General features: G+C 39.5%; 4 protein-coding genes across 5 annotated transcripts; 3 read left to right on the top strand and 1 right to left on the bottom strand.

The window, feature by feature from the left end:
* The first annotated feature begins 5,772 nt into the window (after positions 1-5,772).
* Positions 5,773-9,333, top strand: LOC121745380 (probable receptor-like serine/threonine-protein kinase At4g34500). Its single transcript, XM_042139255.1, has 7 exons — positions 5,773-6,517; positions 7,551-7,655; positions 7,745-7,867; positions 8,155-8,325; positions 8,407-8,536; positions 8,614-8,823; positions 9,034-9,333. The coding sequence occupies exons 1-7, from the start codon at positions 5,982-5,984 to the stop codon at positions 9,109-9,111; spliced, it is 1,353 nt and encodes a 450-aa protein (XP_041995189.1). The 5' UTR covers positions 5,773-5,981; the 3' UTR covers positions 9,112-9,333.
* Positions 9,334-9,742: 409 nt separating this feature from the next.
* LOC121743642 (cyclase-associated protein 1-like) lies at positions 9,743-13,043 on the top strand. The gene is made up of 9 exons (XM_042136971.1): positions 9,743-10,122; positions 10,740-10,908; positions 11,002-11,066; positions 11,307-11,577; positions 11,727-11,874; positions 11,960-12,069; positions 12,170-12,225; positions 12,303-12,500; positions 12,803-13,043. The coding sequence occupies exons 1-9, from the start codon at positions 9,850-9,852 to the stop codon at positions 12,887-12,889; spliced, it is 1,377 nt and encodes a 458-aa protein (XP_041992905.1). The 5' UTR covers positions 9,743-9,849; the 3' UTR covers positions 12,890-13,043.
* Positions 13,044-13,553: 510 nt separating this feature from the next.
* On the bottom strand, positions 13,554-20,551 carry LOC121745048 (coatomer subunit gamma-like). Of its 2 annotated transcripts, XM_042138807.1 has the most exons (19): positions 20,399-20,551; positions 20,252-20,322; positions 19,172-19,269; positions 19,028-19,078; positions 18,670-18,783; positions 18,358-18,558; positions 18,181-18,282; positions 17,726-17,833; positions 17,398-17,631; positions 16,659-16,909; positions 16,394-16,565; positions 16,112-16,267; positions 15,979-16,029; positions 15,315-15,452; positions 15,012-15,215; positions 14,789-14,920; positions 14,534-14,707; positions 14,139-14,378; positions 13,554-14,032 (listed from the first exon to the last, which is right to left on the bottom strand). In XM_042138807.1, exons 2-19 carry the CDS (start codon positions 20,295-20,297, stop codon positions 13,838-13,840), a joined length of 2,667 nt encoding a protein of 888 aa, XP_041994741.1. In that variant the 5' UTR covers positions 20,298-20,322; positions 20,399-20,551; the 3' UTR covers positions 13,554-13,837. The 2 variants fall into 2 exon arrangements, with proteins under 2 accessions (XP_041994741.1, XP_041994740.1); XM_042138806.1 differs by having other exon boundaries at positions 20,252-20,470.
* An 861-nt stretch (positions 20,552-21,412) lies between these two features.
* Positions 21,413-22,880, top strand: LOC121744674 (protein ANTAGONIST OF LIKE HETEROCHROMATIN PROTEIN 1-like). Its single transcript, XM_042138260.1, has 3 exons — positions 21,413-22,012; positions 22,092-22,317; positions 22,429-22,880. Exons 1-3 carry the CDS (start codon positions 21,479-21,481, stop codon positions 22,878-22,880), a joined length of 1,212 nt encoding a protein of 403 aa, XP_041994194.1. The 5' UTR covers positions 21,413-21,478.
* Positions 22,881-23,171: the final 291 nt, after the last annotated feature.

Here is a 23,171-nt window from a genome sequence, read left to right as displayed (position 1 = left end):
TTACAAAAAATCTGAATTATACACACGTAACTTATTTTAGTATTGTTGGTTGTTGGTAGATTGTGATAGCTTCGGTTTTGAGCTCGGCTGTTGAGTTCGGTTTTTGAGCTCGGTGATGGTGTTCGGTGTCAGAGCTCGGTGTTACGAGCTTAATCGAGTTCGGTGTTAGAGTTCGGTAGTTCGGCACCAAGTTCGGTAGCTCGGCAGCTCCGTGGTCTGGAGAGAACGATCAAAACATGAAGAAGAGTTCGGCTGTTATAACAACTCGTTTCAACAGCCGTTGGATGTACTTAGTTAGTCATGTTTAATCCTGACCGTTAGTTAGTTTTGAGCTTTTAATAGTTTGTTATTCTGCTTTATTCAGTAATTTTTCATCTTCCGTTTCTGGTGAATAAAATTCTCTTTCGATTTCCAAGTCTTGATTTTTTCCTCTCCCAACATTCGATAATCTGTAGCTAGGATTAACAATTGGCGCCGTCTGTGGGAAAGAGGTGAAAGGAGGTTGGTTTGCGGACGATTCAAACGATCTCGATGGCGACAAGGCTTGAGGCTGAGAAATTCACAGGCAAGAATGATTACGGTCTGTGGAAGATGAAAATGAAAGCGATTCTGATCGATCGTGGTTTGGCGGCGGTTTTGGCTCCGGTAGATAAGGAGAATGCGCCAGTTCTTGATGAGAAAGCACAGGCGAAGTTCGATGAAATGATACAGCGAGCTCACAGTGCGGTTATTCTTTGTCTCAGTGATAAAGTTCTGAGGGAGGTTCAAGAAGCGACCACGGCGGTTGAGGTGCTAGCGAAGTTAGATGAGGTCTATTTGGCAAAATCCCTGGCCAATAGGCTCTATATGAAGAAGAGACTGTATTCGTACAATTTTGTAGCCGAAAAATCGATCGTCGAACAATTGGAAGATTTTAATAAGATCATTGATGATCTTGGGTCCGTGGATGTGAAGATCACGGATGAAGACAAGGCTATACTGGTCTTGAATGCGTTGCCAAGTTCGTATGATCAGCTAAGCGATGCAATAATCTACGGCAGAGATAAGCCAATCACATATGCCGAGGTTCATGCTGCGTTGATGGCGAAAGAGATGCTGCGATTGACAGGTGGGAAGGCATTGGAGACACAGGCTGAGAGTCTCAATGTCAAGAAATTCAAGAATAAGAGTTTCAAGAAAAACCAATATAATGAGTTTAAGCCTTCAAGCTCGGAGGGGAGAGAAACTCGGTCCTGCCACTGGTGCAAGAAACCAGGGCACCTCAAAAAGGACTGCTTCGTGTGGAAGAAAAAGCAAGCGGCTGAGGGAGGAAAAGCTGTCAACACAGCAGAATATTGCGAAGAGGATGAAGTTTCTGTTGCTTTGAATGTGATGGAGGAAAAGGGAAAGGAATCTTGGATAATGGATTCAGGGTGTAGCTTCCACATGAGCCCGAATCTGGACTGGTTCGAAGACATTAAAGAGTCAACAGGAACTGTCATTCTAGGCAACAACCAAGTGTGCTTGATAAAAGGCATAGGTACCATCAAGTTGAAGATGGAGAATGGGTGTATGGTGACTCTGAGTGATGTTAGGTATATTCCTGATGTTAAAAGGAATCTAATATCCTTAGGCTCTCTTGAAAGAAAGGGATGCAGATTTGTCTCTGAAGGTGGGCAGATGGTTGTTAGTAAGGCAGGAAGATCTATCTTGAAGGCAACTAGAAAAGGCAGTCTATATTACATGATGGCTGCTGTTCAGAGAAGAGACTCAGGGCATGCACACAATGTGGTTGGTGATTCTTTGAGTCTGTGGCATACCAGATTGGGGCACCCAGCAATTGGTAGTATAAAGGAACTGGTCAAGAAGGGTGTATTGCAATGCTCAGATCAGACTGATACAACTCAATGTGAGGAGTGTGTGTTAGGGAAAGCCAAGAAGTTGCCATATCCCAACAGCACACATTCTTCAACAATGCCTCTAGATTATGCCCATAGTGATCTTTGGGGGCCTGCACAGGAGAATTCAATTGGAGGTGGCAGATACTACATGAGCATCATAGATGATTTCAGTAGAAAGGTCTGGATTTACATATTGAAGCAGAAGTCAGAGGCTTTCAGCTGTTTCAAAACATGGTGCAGTGAGGTTGAGGCAGAGAAAAGGCTGAGTTTGAAATGCTTGAGGACAGATAACGGGTTGGAGTTTCTGTCCAAAGAGTTTGATGAGTTTTGCAAATCAAAAGGCATCAAAAGACACAAAACAGTTCCATTAAATCCGCAACAAAATGGAGTGGCCGAGAGGGTAAACCGCACTATCCTTGAGAGAGTTAGATGCATGATCTTGGCTGCTGGGATGAAGAAGCGGTTCTGGGCAGAGGCTGCATCCACAGCTGTTAAACTGATCAATAAATGTCCTTCTTCCAGCATTGGAGGGGACACACCAGATTTCAGATGGTATGGGAAGCATAGTGGCTATGATGGCTTGAGGACTTTCGGTTGTAAAGCTTTTGCTCATGTGAAGCAAGGTAAATTGGAAGCAAGGGCCCTAAAATGTGTTATGATTGGATACCAATCGGGTGTGAAGGGCTATCGGTTGTGGTGTGTGGAGCCAGGAAATGAAAGAGTTGTGATAAGTAGGGATGTAACTTTCTGGGAAGGTGAGCTGCCTTTTAAGAAAAATTCAGAGACTGCAGTAGATAGTTCTGGATTTGAGGTGGAGATTGGGGGAGTTCAACAGGAGCAGCAGGATGAAGATGAAAGAGAATCTGAGTTTCCTGATGCCTCTGATCTTGGACAACCAACTCAGACGGCAGCAACACCAAATGAGCCAGGAAGCTATAAGCTGGTTAGAGACCGAGGTAAAAGGATCAGAAAGCCACCAGAGAGATACTCTGATGCTGAGTTCCTGTTTTATGCATTACTAGTAGCTGAGGAAATAGAGTTCTCAGAGCCAAGCACTTATGAAGAGGCTATGGACAGTAAAGATGCAGAAAAATGGATGCAAGCCATGATTGAGGAGATTGATTCACTGCTTAGAAATGGGACTTGGGTGCTGGTGGAAAGGCCCAATGGTAGAAGGGTAGTGAGTTGCAAATGGATTTTCAAACAGAAGCTGGAAGGAGCTGATGGTAAAAGTGTCAGATTTAAAGCAAGGTTGGTTGCTAGGGGTTTCACACAAGAACATGGTATTGACTATGATGAAGTGTTTTCACCTGTTGTGAAACACACTAGTATCAGAATCTTGTTGGCTATTGTTGCAAGAAGAGATTGGGAGCTTGAACAACTTGATGTCAAGACAGCCTTCTTGCATGGAGACTTGAAAGAAACCATCTATATGGCACAACCAAAAGGCTTTGAGAGGCCAGGTGATGAGGGAAAGGTGTGCTTGTTGAAAAGGAGCATATATGGTCTGAAACAAGCAAGTAGGCAGTGGCATAAGAAGTTTGATGATCACATGGTTAAGAGTGGTTTTCTGAAATCAAGCTATGATGAGTGTGTCTACATTAAGAGTGTAGGTGGAGCTGCTGTGGCATACTTACTCTTATATGTGGATGATATGCTCTTGGCTGGAGCAAGTTTGAAAGAAATTCAGAAAGTTAAGGCTGATCTCAGTAATGCTTTTGAGATGAAGGATTTAGGCTCTGCAAAACGAATTCTGGGTATGTCTATTTTCAGAGATAGAAAGAAGAGAGAGATTGTGTTGTCTCAAACTGATTATGTGCAGAGAATACTCAAGAGGTTCCAGATGAGTAACATCAAGGAAGTCTCAGTTCCTATGAGCCAACAATATAAATTGTCTGCAGACCAGAAGCCAAAATGTAAGGCTGAGGAAGATGAGATGAGACAGATCCCTTATGCTAGCATCATTGGTAGCATCATGTATGCTATGATTAGCACAAGGCCGGATGTGGCACAAGCTATTTCAGTAACAAGTAGATATATGTCCAACCATGGTAAGGAGCATTGGGCTGCACTGAAGTGGTTGATGAGATACTTGAAAGGAGCATCGGATGTTGGTATTCTGTTCAAGGGAGGAGAAGACCATGAAGGGGATGCTTTGGTTGGCTGGTGTGACTCTGATTTTGCTGGTAACTTAGACACCAGGAGATCTCAGTCTGGGTTCCTATTTACTTTGTATGGATCCGTCGTCAGCTGGAAAAGCAGCTTGCAGGGAGTGGTTGCATTATCAACCACAGAGGCTGAGTTCATGGCTATGACATCTGCTGTGAAAGAAAGCAAGTGGTTAAAGGGGATTTTGGAGGATTTTGGTGTAAAGCAATGTAGTGTGAGCATTGGTTGTGACAACAACAGTGCATTGAGCTTGGCTAAGCATCAAGTATATCACGAGAGGAGTAAGCACATAGACGTGAGGTTGCACTTCATTAGGGAGGAGATTGAAAGAGGCAATGTGAAAGTCTTCAAAGTTCACACTTCAGAAAACCCGGCAGATATGTTGACTAAGCCATTACCTAAGGAAAAGTTTCTGCTATGTTTGAAACTGGTGGGACTGGAGAGGAGGAGTTCTGGTTGGTGACTCCGCTATCACAGGTGGAGTTTGTTGGTAGATTGTGATAGCTTCGGTTTTGAGCTCGGCTGTTGAGTTCGGTTTTTGAGCTCGGTGATGGTGTTCGGTGTCAGAGCTCGGTGTTACGAGCTTAATCGAGTTCGGTGTTAGAGTTCGGTAGTTCGGCACCAAGTTCGGTAGCTCGGCAGCTCCGTGGTCTGGAGAGAACGATCAAAACATGAAGAAGAGTTCGGCTGTTATAACAACTCGTTTCAACAGCCGTTGGATGTACTTAGTTAGTCATGTTTAATCCTGACCGTTAGTTAGTTTTGAGCTTTTAATAGTTTGTTATTCTGCTTTATTCAGTAATTTTTCATCTTCCGTTTCTGGTGAATAAAATTCTCTTTCGATTTCCAAGTCTTGATTTTTTCCTCTCCCAACATTCGATAATCTGTAGCTAGGATTAACATTGGTGATACATACTAATGGGGTCATGAAATGGACGTGTGCATGGATGCAACTAGCTAGCCATAAGTTGAAAAAAGAGAGCGCTCAATACTTCATTTTTCATATTTTTTGTAATTTTTAGACATTGTTTTACGTGTGCGTTACTTCGCCTCCAATAATTTTCTCCCTTTCTTTTGTTTGTTTCGATATGATATTACTATATTAAGATTTTTATGGCTCTTTCTTTAAATTGTGGATCATTAAAGGAGGCCAAGTTACAATTAAAATAATCCTTTCTTGATTATGATGATGCGGTACGTGACAAGATGACAAAAAATCAAATTATTCATTAATGATTTTGTTTTATATTTCAAATATTATGTTGCAACTAATGAAAATATCTTCCATTTTTCTCTCACCGAAATTATAGTTTGAGGGTTTTATTAGATTCCAATAAAAACCAAACTAATCAATGAACTAGGAAAATATCCTTCATTTCTCCTCTCTCACCGAAATTATAGATTTGAGAGTTTTATTAGATCCCAATAAAAAACAACATATTCATCTTTTAAACATAATTTTTTTAAAAATAATATAAGTTTTAATATTACATCATCGGTAAATTAAGTGAAAGATAGAAAGAAAAACGTGATTGAAATATTGTTAAAATAGAAAACTAATTTTTTTCCCCTAAAATACAAATTTTAATAACCGATTTGAAACGTTGCAATAGAGAATTGCAGGGGTAGAATGGTCAAACTGGTCACCATCTTAACGGTCGGCGACGATCCGTTTCGAAGTATATCCCCCAAAATACCCCTTTCTTTGTCTTCAATTCTCGTAACTCACAATTTTAGTTGGTATCCGTTGTATGGCATTGTTGCCCACTCCATCAGCTTAGCTAACCTCAACAATGGCTGCCACTTTTTCCATTTCCCACTCAAGTTCTCCAACCACATTTTCGCAGTTTTCATATTAAATTCTACTCCAATCATCATTCACTAACACATGCCTCTCACCCCACCCCTCGCACGCCAATCTCTCCGCAGAAAATGGATGATTCCGGTAGCCCTACCGGCCGCGGATTTTTCACTCAGAAAACACCAATTCTCGGTCAGAAGCTCTTCATCGTCATAATCGCCACAATCGTTCTCGTGCTCGCTGCTATCTGCCTAATTCTCCTGTTCCTCCGCAATCGGAGCTCGAATCGGCTCGACATTGGAGCGAACAAGACCTCCGGACTTCCGCCGCCGGTTTCTAGTAAGACCGGCGACGAGAGGGAGGCGGATCGGAGGCAGGTGAAGAGTGAGACGGATAAGGTGTTTGTGATCGGCGGCGTTTCGCAGGGTTTGGATGCGGAGTCGGAGAGCAAGGAGTCGAGCACGACGCGGAGCGAGTCCTCGTCGGCGTCGACTGACGGTTTGGGGAGCTCCGGGTGGGGGCGGTGGTACAGCATGAGAGAGCTGCAGATTGCGACGAATCAGTTCTCGAGTCAAAATGTGATTGGGGAAGGTGGTTATGGAATTGTTTATCGTGGGGTTGTGCAGGATGGTTCCGTGATTGCGGTGAAAAAACTTCTGAACAACAAGTAAGTCTTCTTCTATACCTCATTTCGAGCTCGAAATAGGGGTGGGGTTTACAGTTGTGATATGAAAATTATGATTTATATTTATGGATCAACGTGCATGATTGCTATGTTTATGCATTTCATTTCAGTAACTAAGATTAATTAGGGATGTTCTCTTGGAAATTATGTGTTCCAATGGGGAATTCGTTGATGGAATCAGAGGGTTCGATGTTGATTGCTCTGTGGATGAATATTAATTTTGTCATTTCGGACTAGGGATTAAAAGAAAAAAAAACAAAGTCATCGGTATCCTTTATTTCTTTACCTCTTCTTTTTCTTGGATCTATTCTATAGGGTAAGCTTTAGAGTTTAGAGTAATTAGACTAATCTTTCTTTTTCCTTTAATTATTCTCATTCAGCTCTTTAATATCGTTATGCTACTTTATCTTATCTAGATTAACTTTTTCTTTTTATGCTTTCTCAGTTTAGATACCGTTGATTGTATCTCAGTTTTTTTGGGATATTTTCTTTGCTAATCGAACTAGTGCTGTTTATTGGGCATAGTGAAATTAGGTAGATTATGTCTGAGAGTTTGGATGTTTTTTATCATCTTTAATCAGTTTTAGCCACATGGTCGAATTTCGCCTGGGAATGTCTGATGTTTTAAGACTCATGACACCAATATCGAACGAAATTGAAAGATAAATACCATAACTGTGGAGTCGCCATCATGTCGACGTCAAAAATATAGTACTTCGTTATCAGTTGTCAAGGTCTAATGTACCCTCCTGACACCATGAATATGAGCATTGCATCCAGCCACACGCCCATGACTCAAATATGTTGCATTATTACAATGAGGATCCCCATAATTTCTTTAATTGATGATTGATCTTAACAAGGAATGCATAATATGATATTGGCCCCAAGGGTAGTACTGCCACCTTAATCTTCAGTTTTAATCTTTAGTTAATGCTACACATGTTCTTTCATCAGCCTTCTTGAAGCATGCCACTGTATACAACTTTAACACTTTCTGGTCATTTCTCAACAGGGGTCAGGCAGAGAAAGAGTTTACAGTGGAGGTTGAAGCTATTGGGAAAGTAAAACACAAGAACCTCGTGAGTCTCTTAGGTTATTGTGCTGAAGGAGCTCAGAGGTATATGCCTCAATTTCATTTGATTTTTTTCTGTTAACATAGAATTAGTTTTTCTTTCACTTGTTGCTGATCATATTTGGTGCAATCAGGTTGCTGGTCTATGAGTACATTGACAATGGCAACTTGGAGCAGTGGTTACATGGCAGTGTGGGGCCAGTTAGTCCGTTGACTTGGGAGATCCGCATGAAAATTGCCATTGGGACAGCTAGAGGGTGAGGCGTTATCCCAATTTCATACGAAAATATTGATATGCTTCACCTAAGTTTTTGATTAGTGTAAATTTTCTCATTGTTATGCACCACCCTCCCTACTGTATTTCTTTTGGGGTATGCTGCTTTTTGATTCTCTTATCCACATCTACGCTCTACTGTTGTGTTTGTTTTGACAAGAAAATGATTATCTACGCTCCGACAGTTCTTTTGAGCATCTCATGAGATGCAGATGCTCAGTTACTTCTTTATGTACTTACTATTGAATTTCTGAATGTTGGTTGTTGCAGGCTAGCATACTTACATGAAGGATTAGAGCCCAAAGTTGTCCATCGGGATGTAAAATCCAGCAACATTCTACTAGACAGGAAATGGAACCCAAAAGTGTCAGACTTTGGACTCGCCAAGTTATTGGGACCTGAGAAAAGCTACGTGACTACACGAGTGATGGGAACATTCGGGTTTGTTCTGTTTCTCTTCATTCTCCTCAAAGCAGAGGATTGGAAAGAGGAAGGCATGTAACTTTTATTTACATATTGCAGATATGTTTCCCCTGACTATGCAAGCACTGGTATGCTCAATGAGGGGAGCGACGTATACAGCTTTGGAATTCTACTCATGGAAATAATAACTGGAAGGAGCCCAGTAGACTATTCAAGACCGCCAGGAGAGGTGAAGAAAATCCATCTTTGAACTCGCTTTACTTGCAGAAAAAGTAGTACTAACAAGTTCCAACTCTCAACGTTCAGATGAACTTGGTAGATTGGTTCAAAGGGATGGTATCAAGTCGGCGTAGTGAAGAGATTACTGACCCACTGATGGCTGTTCCTCCTCCCCCAAGAGCACTCAAGAGAATACTACTGCTTTGCCTCCGATGTATAGACTTGGATGCCATCAAACGTCCTAAGATGGGTCAGATTGTACACATGCTTGAGGCTGATGAATTTCCTTTCCGCGTGGTAAGTAAACATTTTGCAATATCTCAGTACAAATCTATCCCTTGTTAGCGAAGTAATTTACAAGACTTGAAACAACAATTCAAGAAAGGTGAACATAAGGAAATACAGACACCGAAGTTGCTGATTCTGTGTTTAGAATCTTGATGCTAAACTTTTGTTTGAGTTGTGTTTCTCTGCGGTATGAGCCTAGCTAACTTTGTTTTCATGCAGGAACCTCGTCCGCTTCATGATACATCATCTCTTCAGGCTCAAGTATCAAGCAACAATAGAGCTCAATTAGCAAACTAGGAAGAAGTGATTTATGATGAGAAGGAAGACTAAGGGAAGATGATTAGTTTTGTTCATGTATTATTGTCTTAATGTGTGTATACATATTGGAGTGCAGAGGATGACTGGGCATCTGTGTAGAACAACCGTTTATTCTTTCTTCTCCAGGCACATACCATTTAAATGGGGTTGTAAATATATATATATATATATATAGGCTTCATGTATTTTAGCTTCACAATATTTCTGCTGAATATGTTCCTTTTCCTATACCTGTGTATATGCTATTAAAGCAACATGTAAAGATTAGAATAAAACACTATCATCAAAAGCCAGTTACTAATTACATTAACCCTTTTGCAAAATAAAGGTCTGTTACATAAGAAAAGTATTTCTTCAAGAATGTATGCAAATAATACTCAAAGTTGGTGTACTTACAAATTACTACTACTAATATTCAAAATATTTTTTTCTATATAAATTTCAAAAATAATGAAACAGAACGAAATTCCACTTCCACTAGGTTTGATTTACCAATGAATTCTGGCCAACGGTAAAAATGCAATCCATCTTACAAGTGTATCATAATTTAAAGGGCAAAAATAATAAACAAAACAGAAAAAGGGAAATTCAATATTGTAAAAAACATAACTGTATTTACCATATTATGGAAAGAGCATAACTAATTTTGCATTCTATCTGAATATTTTTATCGTTTTTCAGAGAGAAGTTTTTTGAGGGAGAGAAAAAGCGCATGAAATGGAAGACAAACTGATAAGCAGGCTAGAATCGGCGGTGACGCGGCTGGAGTCTCTTTCGGCCGGAGGTTTCAGCCGAGGCGGAGATCTCTGCAGAGACGCCAGTGCGGCGGGTCCTTCAATTGCGGCGTTTGACGATCTCATTTCGCAGTATGTTAACAACGTTATTAGAGTCGCGGAGAATATTGGAGGACAGGTTTTGGATATCTTGAAGATTATTGAGGAGGCGTTTAACGTCCAGAAGGAACTTCTCGTTGAAATCTCACAAACTCAGGTTAATTTGTTTGATTCTCACAAATTGCATGCTACATTGCTGCGATGCAGTAACAACACTGCAAATCGACGTTTATGAATTGATTTTCGCTAGTTCTGTGTCTGCGATGTAACTTTTGAATCGTGCGCAAAATTTTAAATCAGCTAGGGGAATGAGATCTTTCTCATTGAGTGAAATGTGTAATGTGATTATAATTGCGAATCGATTTTAAGATCATCAATTGGTAGCGATGATCCGGAAATGGTGCTAACCGCTAGCTGATTTCAACAGCCAAACCGTTGAATTGATTTGTGATTTTATATAAATTGGTATATCAATCGATTGCTAATATGCCTTTTCAATTTTCGTTATGATGAAGCATGTAATACAATTAATGAGTCCTGAAGCCAATAGAGATCATCTGACTTTAGTTTTGCAGAAATTGTTTGATCGTGGAAGGTTAGAGTGAGGATATGTCATTGAGAAATAGTATTTCTAATCACGATTATGCTGTAAGATAATCATGATTCTAACCATGGCATGTTTGGCATCACAATGTTTTAGTTGTTTAGTTTCAAGTTCTGTTTTTCCTTTTCCTGTCGTTTGAATTCCAACGATCACTTACGCTACATGCACAGAAGCCTGACACGGCGGGGTTGGTTGCATTTCTGAAACCATTGAATGATGTGGTTGAAAAAATGTGTGCATTAACAGAGGGAAGACAATCTGAGTTCTTCAATCACCAGAAGACGGGTGCTGATAGCATTGCAGCTCTCATGTGGATTGCATATACAGGAAAGAATTGTGGTAAGGAAAACCTTAGACATGTATGATTTGTTCAGCTTTCAATTGCTTCTTATCTTCTTTCTCATTTGTGGATATCATTATCTGTAATTGAAGGTATGAGCATGCCTACCGCACATGTTGAAGAAAGTTGGCATATGGCTGAGTTCTACAGTAATAAGGTATACAATATGATTCTTTATACATCCCTTCAAATAGTTCTCTTCAAGCAGTCAAAGAAAGGGAACGATCGTGTGAGAATGATGGGGGTGCTTTGTGGTTCTCCATTCAGAATGATGGGGATATTTTCTTTTGATGTGCTCATATAATTTTCTGGTTGCGTACCATGCATGGAAATTTAACATGTCTCTGAATGATGAATCAACTCCGGAGCTCTGACATTTTTGTTGTTGATTGGCTAGATTCTCGTAGAGTACAAGAACAAAGATCCGAATCATGTTGAGTGGGTAAAGGTTTTGAAGGAGCTCTTTGTACCTGGCTTGAGAGATTATGTGAAGGCTCACTACCCACTGGGACCTGTTTGGAACGCCTCAGGGAAGACTATAGCAACTAATCGAGGTGGCCCTCCTCCTCCACAAGCTCCAGCTGTGGCACAGTCTTCATCTTCACGCCCTAAACAAGGGATGTCTGCTGTTTTTGATGAAATTAATTCTGGACAGTCAGTTACTTCTGGTAATCATCAATTTTCCTTCCATTTCTTATGTCAAACTCAAGTTGTTGAGCTCTTTGTCTTACCTACAAGGTCTCAGAACTCTGGAAATTATCATTTCTTATGTTTAATGGACTTGTTGAGTCTTTATTGTCTTTGTCTTCCCTACAAGGTCTAAGAAAGGTCACTGCTGATATGAAAAGCAAGAACCGTACAGACAGAAGTGGTGTTGTTTGTGTTGCTGAGAAAGAAAGTCATGCTAAAAAACCTTCTGTGACCAAGACAGGACCCCCTAAATTTGAGCTTCAGCTTGGTCGGAAGTAAGTGCAGACAATAGTTCTTCAAAGACATGATGTTAGTTAGTCTTGTTTTCCCTTGTAAAAGATTGAATTTCCATGTTTTCAGATGGGTGGTGGAGAATCAGATTGGGCAAAAGGAACTAGTAATCGATGATTGTGATGCAAAGCAGACGATATACGTATATGGGTGCCAGAATTCTGTTCTTCAAGTCAATGGTATATAGGAGTAGTAGTTACTAAACTATGTTTTTCCCAAAGTTGGACTATCTCACTGCAAGGCATGAGAAATCTGAAGTGTTTAAAACCCAATATGCAGGGAAAGTGAACAACATTACATTGGACAAGTGTAGCAAGATGGGGCTAGTCTTCCAGGTAATTTAAGGAACATGGAACTTGTGATCAGAACTCCGAAAGCCATGCATAATTAACTAGTTTTATTTTGAAACTAGGATGTTGTGGCAGCTTGTGAGCTTGTCAACTGCAACTCCACGGAAGTGCAATGTCAGGGTGTGGCACCTACAATTTCGATTGACAACACTGAAGGATGCCAACTGTACTTGAGCAAAGACTCTTTAGAGACTTCCATAACTACGGCCAAGTCTGAAGTCAATGTATTAGTACCCGCGTCTGAAGCAGATGGCGACTGGGTACGTCTCATTTTCTCTATTTTCACTTTAACAACGTTATACCTTGGCTCATGCCTTTATATAACTGTCTCACTTTTCTCTAAACTGAGTTATACAATGCCCCATACATCCGAGCTTCAATGTTCAAGTATGCAGTTGCAGATTCCTATGCCAATTTATAGCATCGGACTTCTGATTACAGTGTTCTTGTAACATGGAGTATATAACTAGGCGAAATCATCGATGAAAACCAATTTTACATACTTTTGATGTGGCATAATATGGTTGAAGGTATTGAATATTTAGTTAAATTGTTGGTGCAGACAGAGCATCCTTTGCCAGTGCAATACATTCATGCATACAAGGATGGCCAAATTGTTACAACTCCAATGGACCACTCTGGAGGCTAAATCCCAATATCATCACATCTTGGTGCTAATGTTATAGAATTTTTAGTTTATTTTAATGTTAGGCTCATCATATTTTGAATTGTTGTTGGTTAATTATGCCCTGCTGGCAGTTTGTTTTAGGATTCAATTGTTATATTTATTACACATGTTAGTATAAATCACAGACATAAAGCTACATTCACTTCAAGCTATCAGACTTGATCGATGTTTAGTTTCATTTTGGGTAGTGCCTCGTTACAGACATATATTACTCTCGGACAATGTGATGCGAGTTTGATTAATAGACAATGGTGAATACGTGATTTTACTTTCCAAAAACTCACAACCTATAAACTCTTTAACACATTACATCTTATAAACTCCAAGTATTTATAAAGTCTCAAAAATAAGCTTAGCCAAACACCCTTCAGAAATTAGTCTCTTCTTTCGTTAATTTCATTTTTGGCTAATGTTGTTTGGTGATAAACTGCTAATTCATGTGGCTTCGACATGTCTCATTGTTATTTTTTAAACATGTGCAAAAGTGAAGCTTAATAAAACTCGTTCAAAGTAATTTACCAACGTACGTGACACCAAGTACAAAAGAATGGAAGTAAACATTAAACAAAGTCGCATTTAATTGACAAAACTAATGCAAATAAGAAGCGTCAAACAATTTAGAAAATAAAAGTAGAAAATGCATTTTTTTCATTTCGAAGAAGTTGCCAATAATTTGGCGTCAAAATGCTGCCTTGCTCAAATGAAGGAAACAAGAAAAGGTTCCCAGAAATAAGAGTATCTTATATTGACATGTGCCACCAATTGCAATTTGATAGCAGTAGTAAGCGTAGAGCACAATTTGCCTCCCTCTTTTAAACTATAATCGCACTCACCACAACAAAATCTCTATAAAGAATATCGTATTCTTGACCAAGAAATACAAAATAAAAGGATGACACAGGTCTATGACTATCCACTAGCAACTATTTCATGAATGGCTTCACTCACATTCACATCGTCGGATCTCACAGCTAATTTCATCGCCACCTCTTTAGACGAGTCCATTCCAAATGACAAACGGACAAGCACCTTCACGTTGCCTATGTACACACCAGATAATAAACATGTATGCGATCTTGAGTTGTTTGGAACCGTCTCTGTGCCCTGCAAAAAAACAAAATAAATAGCAATATTGTCAGCTACAAGGCTGGGGCTGAAAACGTCTCAATTTGTTCATCCGAAGGAAATATAGGGTTTGTAAGGGACGTACCTCACAAGGCTGCAAGCCAAGAAGACTGATGACTGCATTAACAGCCTCGACAAGGCTTTCCCTGGGGCCAAGGCCATATTCATCTACGCGCTCTGTATCAGGGCCCATGCTTTCCCATGCATTCCTAAAGTTAGAGACGCCCACTTTTAGAAGGTAATCAGCAGCAACAACCTCGAAATCTTCGAGCTGGTATTCATCTTCCACACCATCATCTTCAGCCTCTCCAGTAGAGGTATCAACCTAAACAAGTTTATGAAGGCAATTATTACATAAACAAGAAGACTACAACGGTTTATGGATCCAAGTAAAGATATTTATATAAATAACAGAAAATGGATTTTGCAGGCAATCATGCATGTTGCAAATTTAAAGACAACCAAACAAGGAGAATATACCTCTTTAACAGTGAACCTCAACGTGTTAGAGAATTTCCCAACTGAAGGGACACCTTCAGGTCTCTCAAATGCCACGAATGTTTGGGCTGGTGTATCATAAGGAAGTGATTTTAAAGGTTTGACCCCTACTTCAGAGAATTCCTCAGCTTCAGAAGCATCGACAATAACAGTCACCTAGCCAGAGGAACAGAACCACTAAGTAATTGAAACACAATAACCACAATGGGGGAAAACTAGCAACAACATGGTCCGTACATTTTCAAGCAGCTGCTCTGGTATTGTATTTGTACAATTGTACTGAAACACCACATGGTGATCAAATATGTGTTTGACGACATTAACTGCATACTCAGTTTCTGCTTCTGTAAGCTCCACTGGCACTGACGACTGATCACAAACATTGAACATGAAAACTCATTGGATAATAAATGCAATAAAAGATATTAGAATGAATCAAGTCCAATAGTTATCCACAAACCTTGAAAAGCTTTCCAAAATTTGCAAATTCAGGAATAGAGGAAAGAAGCCTTTCATAAGCATCGGATGCAGAAGTTGGTGCAGGAGGTGGTGGACCCAAAGGAGTTGGTTTCTTTCCTGGGGCTTTCTTCTCAACAAGGGGCAGCGACTTTACCTCTCTTGGTACAGAATCGATATCAAAAGGCTCTTCAGTAGGATTTTGTTCCTGTTCCAAAATTTAAAAAAAATGAGATAATGAACTCTTTAAGAAAAAGAGACAAATATAACACAACATAATCCTCATGTATAACAGATTAATACTTACATAGTTTCTCAAAGTAGTCTCCATATTTGTTAGTGGAATATCAAGTGATCCAAACAAAAATTCCTTGACATCTTTGTCAGTTTCAGCAACTGAACCATCACCGAGACTGTTCAAATAAAGAGTAGCTCTATCACGGACCTGCAAACAGAATGGCATATATTATTCACAAAGAGAAACCATAGCATACTCAAATATATACCCCAGTATCTGAGTATGACATGGAAGGATATTACGAAGTTAGGATTTCAATTACAAGTTTCAATGATTTTCCAGCAGACTTGAAAAAAGATTAAATCTTACTTTCTTCAATATCAAGAAAGAGGTAGTCATTCCAATTTCCAAGCAACCACAAGAAGTATTATTTATAACACCCATTTAAAAGAATTTCCAACTTTACATTTGAAAACAGGAATACTGGAACAAGTAATTGGGAGACACATCTCATCTCTACTTGATGGTTTTAATAAAATTACTATTCTGCGAGGTGCCTTGTCCATGGGAAGGGCTTTAAACATTACAAGACCAGACAATCCTCAATCACATCAGTTCTGTAGGTATTTAAACTTTCATTTTCCCCATGTGATAACTGATAATGAGAAAACTAATTGAATATTTAATTAAAGGCAATAACAGAGTACATATTTCACTAGCGCATAACACTGACCTCATCATCATTGTCGAATAGGCAACGCCTCAATAGGATAAATATGCGAGGCTGAAGCAAACATCATAAAGATTTTTATTTAGTAAATGGCCATTGTTAAACATAGTTTCTGCAGACACAGGTAGAATATTACCTTCAGGGAATCAACCAGGGCACCAAATTTTGCCAGTGTGCTGACAGCGCTGGCTCGGACAGTAGCATTCTCAAGTATTACTCGATTGTATATATAGCGGATATATTTGCTAGGATCTGATGTCTTGGGTCCCTCATTTCCAAGAAAGTGAAGTATCTGGGAAAAACAACACAGCAACAAAACCAAGACAAATTAAAAAAAAAGTAAAAAAATCTGCTAGCAACAATTAAAAATGCTGTAGAACGAACTAGGAAGGTATTCTAGATAGATAGGAAAAGCAACCTGGGTAGAAAGATATGTAAATTCACAGTCCTCGATGAATTCACATAAGTGCAGAAGCCCACTTTCTTTCGCATCTGGAATGTCTCTAATTAAGATCACAATTGAATCAACAATTGCCTTCTTGTACTCGAACCCGCCCTCTTCTCTTAGTATATTGCTTAAGAAATTCATCCTACAAGGAGCAACATTATTAGAAATTCATATTTAGATATAAATAATGAAGCACAGTCAAATTAATGTTTGATTTTAGGTAAACTCCACTTACAGAGATCTGTACTTGAGCGGGAACTTCAGACACAGTGATCTAATAGCTTCTACCACAACAATCTTGAATTCATCGGCAATATCAGACATGAAATTTGTGATTTGTTTCATCAAGCGATCAACACTAGATTCATTGCCAGTTTTCAGCAGTGTGGTAATGGCAAGAGTAGCTATGCTTCTATTCTGGTCGGAAATCAAACTTTCCATGTCTATATTACAGTTTGTGACAGCCATTGGATGTGTCATAGCTACCTGCATGCAATTTAATTTTGGAATTTATTAGACAGGAGTAAGTGCTAGATTCATAGATACAACACGAACACACAGGAATTTCCAAGCTAGGACTATTATTTAAGTCTTCAACACATTTTTATAAGAATTTTTTTTAACCCAAAACCACTCTCAGCTTGAGCAAGTTCCATAAATATCCTTCCATTTGAAATTAAGATATCACCATGCTAAATTTGTAAGCGTGCTAATACATAAAATAAGAGAAAAAAAGAAAAAAGTAAACGCAAACCAGATGAATCTCTCCTACTATAGATTATAGAATCAGCACAACTTGATTCCTCGGCATGGTACATCAGGATATCAATGCTAAATGAAATTAATGAAGTGACGCCAGCAAAATATCTTTGCTTATATGAGACCAATCGAGAGAGTGACACCTCAATCACATAAATGGTGTTGCTAATGCGGTCGATGGTTTAGTTGCCCATATAACATTAGAAAGCACCCACCTTGTTTAGTGTTCGAACAGCAGCAAACCTTAGCACAGGCTTCGAAGAACTTAACAAAAGTTGTAAAACAGTTATTGCAGGAGTCAACTCCCTGGTTGTGACATTGCTCAGCTCAGTGATTGCTTTGGCTGCTTCAAAGATAACCATTTCAGCTTTATGACGAAGGCAGCTCTCGAGATAGTCATAAAATGGGCGGTCTCCAGTCTGAGAATTAACGCCAGTCTCTCGGATAACCTATGTAGCACAATGAAAATATGCACAATCAATACTTTGAACAAAGCCAAAATAGAAGTGTTGTTTTGCAAATCTACATCGAAAAGAATAAGACCTGACTAGTGTAACGGATCAAGAGACACTGAGCCAAAGAAGAACGAACAGTTCCCTTGGTCAAGCTTGTAACTAACTTGCTAACAGCCAACCGATCATTTTGTCGTATCTGCAAGTTCAAAAACATACTGTGTTGATCAAATCAAAGAAGCCAAGTCCCTTTTAGGAGAAGAAATGCACACAAAAGTAAGCCAAGTTGTACTTGTACACAGTCAATAAAATTTCAAACTCCATAGTTTGCAAACCGGAGAATGAGCAGAAACACTAAGCAAGTCAATTGCCATTTATTAAAAGTAGACAACTTTAAGAGGCTTATTATGAATAGAAATAATAATCATAGCTGACACAGAGCAAGAAGTACATGAGATTAATAAATAATAAGTTAATAACACAACCAAGAGGAGTAAAGTTCATTCTATTTTATCATGTACTACTAATGAACATTAAACTTCTTACCTGGTGCAGCAGAGCAAGGGCATGGAATTGTACAAGTGCAGCTCGTGATTGAACAGCTTCTTGTACTTCATTACTCCATCTTTTGACAATCTCTGGGGTAGTCTGTGACTATATTCATAAGTACACTAACAATGGAAGGTAACTATCTGATGCAATTATCACAGATCTGAGTAATACCTGCAGCAGGTGAATGCCACTCACAAGGGCAGCACTTGCAACAACTGGATTTTTATCCACAATAGCCTGCTTTAAGTATCTCTCAATTTGCGTCAAAAGTGTTCCATCAGTGATTCGACAAAGGACGCGGATCGCATTTGCTCGGTACATATCAGTGCGACTATTCATGTCTTTCATTAAAGAGCTTGTGACAATAATAACCTTTGATGCCGAAAAATAAAATTTGTTTAGTCTGACAACTTCAATAGTCAATGCGTATAACTATTTGTGGAAGAGAATGTAAGATCAAAATCAAACATATCCTCAAGGTACCTCATCAGCAGAGGGAGAAAGATCCTTTATGATTAGATATACCATCCTTCTCAGACCATTGTCTTTAGACTGAAACAGTTTTGTGACAGCAAAAAATACTTCTGTGGCCTCCACCTAGAAATTATATAGAAGAAGATGAATAACAGATTAATATAAGAAAAAAAATCACTTCAAAATAAATGTTACTGAAGTGCCAAACTACTTGAAATCCTACATTATGAATCCATAATCATCCTTTAATATGATCTGATCACTATGTATAGTTATGTTTAATGTATGTCAGGAGGACAGTGGCATATGTATGTGCAGTGTGTGTGTGCATGAAAAAGAGAGAGTCTGTAACAGCTGCAGTCTCGACCTTGGTGAATGAGTCGCCCTGATTAAGAAGGTACAAAAGCTTCGTGATGACCTACCAAGGAGAAAATCAAACTTCCAGATTATAAAAATAGAATACAAAAGAAGAAGAAAATTTTAATCAATAAAAATAGCTAGAAATGATTACCTGTGAGCATCGCCTAGCATCTAACTGAGGATCATTAAAAACCCTAGCTTCCTGTAATACCGCACCCTTCTCAATCCCCAAAAATGGTGAGTAATCAGCTGCAATAAACACTAATGTATTAGTTCCTTCAGATCCAAGAGAATGATATACCTATCTTATGAGTGCACTACAAGAATCACACACGGACTACCCTTGCAGATGCTGATGAATGACTCAGGGGGTGCTCAGTATGTGAGCTTTGGAATGGAACCCAAGGTGGTTGCTTCATGTAGGGGATCCACTCCCCTTAAGGGCTACACCCACTTCCGTTTCCAAAAGGTAAGGAAAGAGATTCATTCACTACAACTATCAAACCCATAGTCGTACTTATTCCCATTCTGTTTAAACCACCATGCACCCACTCAGTATACTTGAACGTTGAATGGATCATACTCATGAGACAAGGACATCCCAAACTAACACGGAAGCCTATCAATCACTATCCAGTACACTAAGATGTTGCAAAACATGTATCCTTTCACACCGACAGTAGTAGAAGATTTTAATGATAATTTAAAATTGGGGCTACCGAGCCTCCTAATAGAAGCAGGTCACATGAAGCATAAGAAACAAAATGGAATCCCCCAACCTCTATCTGATCTACATCATCAAACATCCTAGAACGCTTGCCTAATTTTTATACTACTATTATTATATATGATTCAGAATATCCAGATCAAAGCTGCAATAATACACTATTAGATTTAACGCCAAAAAAATACAAAATTCAAGCATATTCGTACAGTTCTAACAGTCGCGAATCAAATAAACTACATCATTTGCAGATTCGAAGAAAGAATGAGGCATCATTGTGTGATAGATCAAGTGTATAACAATCTCCAGAATTCAAATTCACACACTATTGTAATCCAGAATTCGATCAGATTTCAGATCTGCATCGAATTAAACTAGGTGACGAAGAATTGTAAAATTGCCCTAAGAGAAAACCGAAATGTGAATAGGAAGTAAGAGGATACAAATTAATTGAAGTCGAATCAGAACGAAAGCAAGTAATCAAATAATAGAGTTCCAGGAATGCACCTTCTTCATCACGATCATCGTCTTTTTTGACAAGCGGTTGAGCCATTGTACAGAGATCTGCGCGGATCAAACTGGAAAGAAACTAATAAGGTTAATCGTTGCCTGTGGCTGAATACAACTGTGGAAAGAGATGAATTAGCGAATCACCCAACGCAGTTGCTATTTATTTGTGTGTAATGTGCTGCAGATCTCTCTCCTCTCTCTCTCTCTCTCTGCGTTCCTAGATGCAGCTCCACGAACAACCAAAGATGTACTCGAGTGATGTTACCTTACTAGGATAGAGAGGGGTCAATCGTGCCGCGGGGTAAATTCGGTATTCTGATTTTCAGTGCACAAGCAAAACCATTTTTTTCTTGCTTTAGAGCATTAGGGCCTGTTCAGTGTTTCAGATATAGTGAGAAATGGGCTATTTTCCATACAAATATGGCCGTTCAGTGTTTAAGTAATATATATAGACAGCCCGATCCGAAATGGAAGGCCCGCACTATTCTTGTAGTTTTTTAGAGAAATCAATTCTGTCGAGTGAGACAAGAATTGATACATCCCACCCAGAAATGAGAGAACTTTTTCTTATTTGCCCCTCACATTTTCATTTCCCTCCTTCTCTCTCCTCATTTCTCCCCTTCTCTCTCTTGGGTGGTCTCTTCAATTTTCACAGCTTCCTCCTCTTGCATCGGAAGCACAAGGCCATCTACTTCAACACAATTTACCGCAGAGAACCGCTTCACCACCTCCATCAACGTTTAATAAACGGTAATAATTTGCTCCCTCCAAGGTAATGGTGTACATAAGGTGTTGGGTAAAAAATGGGTTCTGAGATCCACGATCTCGGTTCGTTTTTGCAGGGAAGACCCAATTGCGGAAAGGGAGGCCGATCTTCACGTCTGCAGGGTTTGGTGCAAAAGGGAGGCCGATAAGTTTGAAATTAATCAGGTAAATTATGTAATTGACGACCTCAATTGATATATGTTTTGGTCAAATCTGCAAATCTGAGTTTTATGAATATACATGGCTAGTCTGTGTTATGAAGTTTTCCCGTATTTAATTTGTTTGTTTTACCCACCACGATCGGGATAGAGCAATGTACTATTGTGTCTCACTGGCTTCTAGATAACATATGAATTATTGTATTTATTGGGTATCATTTAGCACAACTGGAGGCTTGGGATTTGTTTTCCTATACATGGTTGTAATTTAATCGATCGTATATAGATATAATTACAAACAATGCCGACGTCCAGTGCTGCTAAGTATGCATTCTTGATGATGATGATGGAAGACATTATGGTCGTTTACCGAGCAGAGACCACTCTACTTATACATAGGTATACGACCGCGCGCAGCGGATCGACCAAAAGGAGAATTTTAGACCACGCCAGACGTTTCAGTTTGCTAAAAAAAATTCCAGATCAGATGAAACACCTAGATCGTCTAGTTAAACTTTCCAATGTAGATTGTATTGCTAATCTTCGTATGGACGTGAATACCTTCGGTAGACTTTGTCAAATTCTGTCACAAAGGGGTGGGCTGATAACTGGGAAGTCCCTACCCGTTGAGGAACAAGTAGCAATATTCCTCGAGGTTCTGGCACACCACAACAAAAATCGGGTAGTCAAATTCAGGTTTAGGCGATCAGGTGCAACTGTGTCATATTACATGCAAAAGGTACTTTGTGCCATTTTGAGCTTACATGATGAGCTGCTAAAGAAACCCACACCAGTAACAGCCGACTGCACAGATAACAGATGGAGGTGGTTCGAGGTAATGGAAATTATTAGTGTATTAATCTTCTCTATTTTGAAATCTAAGTCTTTGTTTTAATCAACTACTTGTGTCTCAGGGTTGCCTTGGTGCATTGGACGGGACACATATCGATGTGTTGGTCAGTAATGAGGACAAACCAAGATATCGGACGCGAAAAGGGCATATTGCTACAAATACCCTAGCTGTTTGTGACCGCCAAATGCAATTCGTGTATTTGTTACCTGGATGGGAAGGTTCAGCAGGCGACTCACGTGTTCTCAAAGACGCTGTTTCAGCAGAGAAAGGCTTCAAGGTCCCTCAAGGTCATGATTATATTCTTTTATTGAGCCATTCTCCACAAACATTTGCTCTACACTCACGTTTATTATTTTTAGGAGGTATTTAACAAACATTGTTGGTTTGGATGTTGGCAGGTTGTTATTACTTGTGTGATAATGGGTATGCTAATAGCAATGGTTTTCTGACGCCGTATAGGGGTGTCCGGTATCATCTCAAGGAATGGGGACCGGGCACAGATACTCCTCAAAACCCCAAGGAATTATTTAACATGCGACACACTAAGGCTCGTAACATAATTGAGCGTGCTTTTGCTGTCTTGAAAATGCGGTGGGGTATTCTTCGAAGTGCATCATACTACCCGATCCGCACTCAAATTCGGCTGATAATGGCATGCTTTTTACTGCACAACTTCATTCGTGGGGAAATGAGAACTGACCCAATTGAGGTCGAACTAGACGGTCAGCCCACGACGCCAACCACTGAAGAAGAACATGTTGCACGGGAATATATTGACTATGTTGAGCCATCGCCGGAATGGACTCAGATGCGGGATGCCATAGCAATGAATATGTGGAATAACCGATAGAGAGTGTTGTTTGTTTTTGAATGTATTCTGCATGTTTGTGATCCACTATGTTAAACGTACCGAATTTGAAATTCTGACTGACTCTGTATTTTCTGATATGTATTGTGATTGAACTTGTGACACTACTCTGTGTTTGTTTATGCATTATTATTACTTATTAGTCAACCCATCTTGCAGCATCATGTATCATGCCGGTGAAACCCCTAAATGCTGCTGCGGGGGGGGGGGGGGTAAGATGGAGCTACTGAAAGAGGGGAAGAACGCAATACATGCTGGGAGGTGGTACTTAAA

The sequence above is a fragment of the Salvia splendens genome, chromosome 8, assembly GCF_004379255.2.
Source record: "Salvia splendens isolate huo1 chromosome 8, SspV2, whole genome shotgun sequence".
Lineage (NCBI taxonomy): Eukaryota > Viridiplantae > Streptophyta > Magnoliopsida > Lamiales > Lamiaceae > Salvia > Salvia splendens.
The sequence above is the reverse complement of the archived record's forward strand: the minus strand, read 5'-3'. Positions and strand labels throughout refer to the sequence as shown.